This window comes from Prinia subflava, chromosome 6 (assembly GCF_021018805.1).
Source record: "Prinia subflava isolate CZ2003 ecotype Zambia chromosome 6, Cam_Psub_1.2, whole genome shotgun sequence".
NCBI classification, from domain to species: domain Eukaryota; kingdom Metazoa; phylum Chordata; class Aves; order Passeriformes; family Cisticolidae; genus Prinia; species Prinia subflava.
In genome coordinates, this window is record NC_086252.1 from 14890872 (window position 1) to 14898308 (window position 7437).

Sequence of the window (7437 nt, forward strand, 5' to 3'; positions counted from 1 at the left end):
TAATGCTGGGATACTGAGTGGGATAATGACTTCTGTCTCTGCTGGTGATGTCCTTGGGGCAGCCCAGTGTCCTTTGCTGGCTCTGCAGCAGCAGCAGCAGCAGCAGCAGCAGCAGCAGCTCTGTTCACTCACACTGAGCTGCTTGTCCACCAGGACCCTCAGGTCCCTTCCACAGAGCTGCTCCCCAGGGAGATCCCGGCCTGTGCTGTGCTCCTGCTTTGTGCTTTCCCAGCTGCAAGGCCTTGTGCTTGTTTGTTGTGGAACTTTATAAGGTTCTATGTCGTTGCCTTCAAGTCCACGCTGTCTGCCAGTGCAGTCTCATGTGCCATCTGTGTGTGCTGCAGAACCTTCAGCCCATTTCTGACTGCTCTTGGCTCTCTCACATTAGGTAAGATGCCCACCGTGGTCTCTCCAGAGCTCTACCGGACCAGGTTTTGTGAAGCTATGGACAAGTATTTCCTGATGGTGCCAGACCATTGGACAGGACTGGGCCTGAATTGCTGAGCTAAAGCCCCCATTGGGAAAGCACAAGAGGACAATTGTAGGCCACTCTCTGTCCAGCAGCAAGCAAGAGGATTGCAGCTCCATGTCTGCACTGACCGTGTGCATCATATTGCAGACTGTGAAGTCTGCTTGCACTTTAATCCCCTCTTGGAGGATAATAAGCAAACCTGCCTCAGTAAGGATGCAAACTGTAAGGTACCACTGAACAGCATGGATAAGTGACCTCTATCCTGTCAGTAGGGAAGGTGATGCTATCTCCTTGTATGTACTGAACTGAGATTGTGTCCAGATCCTGGTGGTGAAGAACATGATCTCTGGAAGTCTTGCACTGCCAAAATGGTGTTGAGTTCGTGCAGCTCATGTTTCTGTAGTGGATACTTGGTACTGAAAATGTGAAATAAACCCCCAAAATGTGGATGGGGGAGAGAAGAATGAAGTTAATTCATGAGTTCTGCTATTGTTGCAGTGGTCTGTAGTTGACCTATTTAGGATCCATTAATAACTTGTGCTGTTTATGCTTCATAGTTTTAATTCTTACTGGGTTCTATAAAACAGTATTTTTTTAGGCAGCTCCACATCTGTAATGCCCTATGACTCCATCTGTTATGTTACTGCAGTACAGCTCTGGTTTATCTGTCAAAATTGCATTTTAGCTGAATCCCATAAAAATGGGTTGTTAGTCATCAATGTACTGCAAAACTCAAAACATATCTCTGCACTCCTGAAGAGTACTTTGATCTGAATGTTGCTCAAATTCCTGGAAACTGGTAGCTACCATACCCTTTAATTTAACAAGACTTGATTAATTATAGCTATGAAGCAGATTAACCCTTTCCTCAGTAAAGGCAGTAAGCTGCTAGCCAAAGTGAAGCATACTGCCTTAGTGACAACTTTCTCCTTAATGCAACCATCATTCCTGGCAGATCACTTCAAATCCATTTCAGTTCCCTTTTACTTTTAAGCAATGCAATTACCTCATGGTGAAATTTTGCCAGGAGAATGTTCTTCTTGCATTCATGACATGAATTTTTTTTTTGGTCACAGAGATGAATGTAACTTGTTGTTTTCTGTAAAAAGGAAAACCTGAACTAACAGGTATCTTGTATGATGGATAAGATGTGCAGAGATCTGTGAGTCTCTATATTATTACAATAAGCACTTCTTTCCATTTTTTTTCATTTTTACTCATTTTTGTAGGTCATGAGTTTACGTTTTAGTTTCATTATAATACAGGCCAGTAAATCAGAGGAGTTTTAATGAATTTGAAAGGCAGGAATACTGTCCTGTGACTTCCAGTCTCTGATGGAGGAACATCAAATGAACATGGAATCTGGGACAGCACAGCTCTTAGTGATCACTTGCTCATTCTAACCAGTTGCCTGATAATGTCATCATCACTGTAACTATGGATTGAAAGGTGCATTTTGTTCACTTCTCCTGTGTTCAGTATTTTTTTCTGCAGCGGATGGTGGTGGCTGTTCAGGAGTGACCAACAGTGGGCAGCACTGAGAAAGGAAAAGGCAGCAGTGAGAATTGAGCTGTTTACTCCAAAAGTAACTAATGCAGCTCTTGTCTGAACTGCCAGGAGGCAACAGTGATTTGTGTTGGAAGGAGCCTTCCCCACCCTATTGGAACACTGTACTAGAGGATGAGCAAAGAGGCTGGCCTTGAAGCTGCAGAAAAGGAAGTGTACTGGTTTCCTCAGTAGGATGGGATAATTGTTTCTGGGGGTGCAGTGTTGAAGGCTGCAGTGGTGTGTGCTGTGGAAGGGTGACACAGTACTCCTTGCTTCCTCTGCCCAGAATCCTTCAGTCCAACACAGCGCATGGGGTGCAGCTGATCTCCTCTGGGATCCATCTTGCCTCTTTTGTTGGAATGTTCTCCCGAGATGCCTGGCTGTGTGTGTGGCCTTGTCTAATGAGGTCAACCAGTCCATCAGCTCAGTGCCACCCCCACTTCTGTGGCCTCTACCTGCTCTTGGTTCATCGATGGGAAAGAACCTGCCATGCAGCCTATGTTCCAGTCTCAGCTGGAGTTTACGTGTTTTCCTCCTTCCCTTTGTAAAGTTTACAGGGAAAAACTTGACTGTCCTGGCCGGCTAAGGCAGCCCAACAGCAGCTGCTGACATTGCCTTCCACCTTTGTCAGTGTGTGGATTGGTGTGTGGAGCACAGTGTGGGCACTGTGTCCTGCGCCAGGCTGGCGTGCCGTGCTCGCCCGCTCTGTCTCCAGTAACCCTGTCCTTGTCCTGGCACGTGTGGCTGCTCTGTGCCAGAGTCCCAGGCAGAGGGCTGTGAGCAGCAGGATCATCTGACACATGCTAATACTGCTCTGAACGTGACTCTGAGGCCCTCAGCGCTGCAGAAGCGACAGAATCTTCCACTGTTTTGCAGCCTGCGAACAGAGCCAGAGACCTGCGAGTTGTGACCTTCTTGGGCTGAAGTTACAGCAGTTGGAGGGGTTTGCAGGAATGATCTTGAGCTGGCATCAGCAGTTTTTGGCCAGGATGTGGCTGATAGACTAGTCCTGACTAGACTGGAGTAAACTACTGGTCATGACTATCACAGTAGCTGCAGTATCAGCTGGAGCTGGGTCATCTTGGGTGTCTGTGATATAAAGCTGTAAGCATTTCTAGTTCAAATCCCAGCAGCTGAATGGGTCTCCTCAAGTGTTCCATTTTCAGTATAATAGTTGTCCTGACATTTCAATTACTACCAAATTTAATTTTCTCAGAGGAGGGCAGTACTTCATGCAGAACAAATCTTTGAGAGCTGCTTGGGAGGCTGTGTTTGGTCTGTGTCCCTGTAGAATTCCTGAGGAGGAACCCTTTGGTCAGAGCCATTTCTTTATAACGCAGGTTTAGCATATATGTAAGTAAATCCCAGTTGCAAACATGAAGGCTGAATTTCCTCAGAGCTACACTGGCTCTTCTGTTGTTTTGATCTGAGGCCTTGAGACAAATGTCTAAATCTTGTCCAAGTCAGAAGCAATGACTTTTAGTCATCATGTGGACAGCAGAATGCCTTGTAGTGGCCCAGGGATGCATTCTATCCCCAAAAAGCACATGAGGGACTCTTGCTGGTAGAGCACTTCTACTGGGCTCAGGGGAGTTACCCGTGGAGTCTCCTCTGTGAGAATGACCAAAACCAAATGAGTTGCTCACTAGCTGGTGGCCAGACTAGTCATTATTCAAAGCACTTAATGTACTATAATGTATGCGTTTCTATTCTAACTTGGTTCAGTATTTTATAAAATTGATGTACTAAACTATTTGAGAATAATCGCCTTGACTACTCGGAGAATCAAAATGTCATGTATATAGATACAAATAAAGTGACTAAACTACACTTGAGTGTGTTCCATGTGTGGAGCAGGTAGGGTCTCACTGCACCCCATTTTCCTGCTCAGAGAGCCCCTGCTCCCTGTGCAGCATTGCTGTGCTGGAGAGTGCCAGCTTTGTAAGGTGCCTGTCTCTCTGTACCTCACAGCTCGTCCCCTCTCGAGGAGCAGCACCTCTGGCAGCTCCCCAGGGCAGTGGAATGTGCAAATAACCTTTTACACAGCTCTGTCTTTGCAGCTGCTTTTCACCACTGTGCAGTGTGAGACAGGGACGCAGTTTTGTCCAGCAGGTGGTGGTGAGCCTTAGCCCAGTTCTGTCACGATGTACAACACACCCCAGGTATTTCCATAATTTTCTTTTAAGTGGGCTAGATAAAGAAAAAATCCAAAAAGGTCAGAAAATAAATGTCTTCCCTTGATTGTTTCACATTAACCTAGTATATAGTAACCTCCTTGCTAAGGCTGAAAATAATTTGTGATTAGTTCTGGGAAGGGGACTTGTTCATTGCTAGAATATAAAACCCTGTCTAAAACTTGGGGATTTTACCTGTATTATGTGCAATCACCATTTTTTGCCAGGTGAATTCTTCCATCTGCTGCAGTATGAAACTGCATCAGAGCCTGTCCCCATATAGGGGTATGAGCAAGGAAGAGATGGGATACTCAGTCCAGGGGCAGCGCTGCCTTCTGCCGGTGGGAAGAGGAATGGTGGGACTTGAGGGGCTTCTGGCAGGAAGGCGAGAAGCACAAATGCAGTGTTAGTTCAAGAAATAATGATCCAGTGACCAAAGGTAGGATAATAAAGTGAACACAATTAGCAAAAAGAGCTTTGAATTACAGTTGAAGAGACAGGATGGGAATATATAGGAACTTTGCTCCATTGTTTACATAGGATATTGTTCTAATACGGCCTCAGCAACTGTGCAACACCCTGGGTGTGAAAAAATAAAATATCCTGGGTAGGGGCTTCTGTTACTGGACAAGCTGAGATCTTGTGTCAGAACTAAAATAAATTACCTACCTGGTGAAAGAGGCACATATCTAGGACAGCACAACTGGGATTTCTTAATATGTACACATATGCGCATAACAAGAGAAACAACATGTTTTATTTTTCTAACAGGATTATAAATATTATTTAAAATACATACTATAGGGAGAAAACTATTTTCTGGAAACAGGTCAGGTCAGCTATGTGAATTTCTAGTTGATCTGTATGTAATTAATTCTGACAGAAGTGTATTCTTGTTAATGTATCTGTAAAGGTAGAAAAAGAATAAGGTAACTTTATGTGACTCCATAGCAGCTTATAACATGCAGAAATTATGTCTTCTTCATGTTAATTTGAACTGCTTTATGGAAAAAAGTATTCTGCTTTTTGTCTATTAAGCCCTAAAAAGCAGAACATCTTCAGGCTGTATTTTCCATGCCAGCTCAGTTGTACAGTAAGAATTCACCAGACTACTAACATGTTTTTACAGCTCAACCCTTACTTAATTCAGCTCTTGAATGTTTTCTTGAAACTCTGATATTTAAGTAAAGTAATCATTTTCTTACAGGAAGTGTTGGCTTCTGCAGAATACACACCAAATTTTAACCAATGTGGCTCTTGTGGTCTTAGTCAAGAAATAGTCTGCAGAATATAGTGGCCATATACATTAATTTGGGAAACATTCTTCTTTTTTTCTCAACTAAGTGTAATTAATACCTGTTGGCAGCTAGAGAAGTCTCTTAGATCCTAGAAAGTTGGCAGTACAAGGAGTCGTCTGTTCAGTGTTGGGGATAAGTACCTAATATCATGTTGATGATTTACCTTTAGCTGTTTATTATCAAAATTGTGATGACTTTACACGTATGGGGATGTAAAATTAGTATTCAATTTTAGTGTAGAGAGAAGACCAAGGCTGAAAGTATTCGGGATTGGAAGGTCACTGTTTTCAGATGCCAAGTTTCAGTACATGGAGTAAGTTCTTGTGCATTCCTGTTGAAAACTTTAAATAATAGAGCATTTCAAGTCTTTTTATAAACTGATAAAATATATTGAACATCCACAACTAATTAAATGTGAAGTATGCCCATGAATGGAAAAAGATCAATCCTGCCAGCTTTGGTCAAAACACGATTTTTCCAACTGCAGACCATATAAACCCAGGATGTTGCTTGAAACTTTTGCTATATTCTCTCTATTCTGTTTCTATGCCTCTTAGCAGCAGTAGAAGCTAAATGAGCCAAATGTCTTTTGAGAAATTGGCTGTTTTTAGGATAAGTGATAGCTTATCAGTTCAGTGACACTAAACAGCCACAGAAGTCCTTGTTTTAATTAAAAGAAGATAGGATTCCAGAGATCAATTTAAAAGCCACTAGAATTCCAATGACAAATAGAGCATGAGGCTGGTCTTTACTTTTTCCTTCTGGTGTAACTACACGTGTATAAAGGAAGGGCAACACAAAATCCATGTATGCAGTGCAGTATGTGGAGTAGCAGATGTGGAATTGTAATGGCAATGCTGACACCTCCATGATCCTACAGGAGAAAACCGAGGGGCTTGGGTTATTTCAAGATGTTTTTATTCTACAATAGTGCTGCTCCACTGGTCTTGAATAACCAGTTTATATCCTTCATTAGTAAAAATTACATCTTGTAACTGTGATTTTTTTTGTCCTTAGGGAAGGCTGGAGATAGAGCGATTTATAAAAAGTTGTTTATTTATTTGTACAGCTAGAAATAAAGGCAAGATTTTATTACCCACTCCATTTCCCCCCCAGCCTAGTTATTGAAAACTCTCAGAGAGGGTACCATGCAAAAAAATCCATAAAAACTTGGGAACTCTTAGACACTTCCATCATCTGGTTTTGTGTTTGGAAGATTATTTTCCCCCACCCATACATATGCATTTGGTCTCAGAAATTTAAATATCTGCATGCCAAGAGAATATCTTGATACAGAATTGTATCTTCAAAATGAACTTTATTGATATTAAAACTAAATCTTCTTCCCCACAGCCTAAATATGTTTCAAAACTTTTCCTAGACCTCATTCTCCAAGAAGAGTGTAGAAGGCAGGAAGTGCAGTTACAGTGATATGCAAAAACTGACCAAAACAGTTTAAAATTTTAATCTTTGACTGTGATTGAGTTTGAAGTTATATTTGGATGTAAGAAGGTCTATTTTATTAAAAAATAGATGTAATAGTCTCTTTGTTCTTAGGATAATATGCTTCAAAAATGACAAATCAATAGAGGCAACCCTGAAAATAGGCGAAAAAACAGCTGGATGTCTCAGTTACTTGTGTCTCTTCAGTTCTTGGTGCCTTCTTGGTGAAATAAGTTACTTGTCAATAACAATGTATTTACAAATTCATAATCCTCGCAATACACTGACCAGTCATGCTAGGTCTAAATACAGAGAGAGCAGGGAGGAAATTCCATCTGTCAGGTGCTGGGGAGCATTTCATTGAAATCATGGAAGTTTTTAGCAGACATTTTGTCATCTTCTGTAATTTTTCTTGGAGAAGAAATTTCTTCTGTAATTTCTAAGGAGAAGCTCTGAAAAATATTACTCTTTAGAGTAGGAATTCGAATAAGAAGTATGAGGA

General features: G+C 41.9%; 1 protein-coding gene across 6 annotated transcripts in view; it reads left to right on the forward strand.

The window, feature by feature from the left end:
- Positions 1-3850, forward strand: part of PIKFYVE (phosphoinositide kinase, FYVE-type zinc finger containing) — a 64002-nt gene extending 60152 nt beyond the window's left edge. For all 6 annotated transcript variants that reach the window (XM_063400391.1, XM_063400393.1, XM_063400392.1 and 3 more), the window contains one exon: positions 389-3850. In XM_063400391.1, the coding sequence (XP_063256461.1) occupies positions 389-504 (116 nt within the window). In that variant the 3' untranslated portion in view covers positions 505-3850. The remainder of the gene's footprint in view (positions 1-388) is intronic.
- The last annotated feature ends 3587 nt before the right edge of the window (positions 3851-7437 follow it).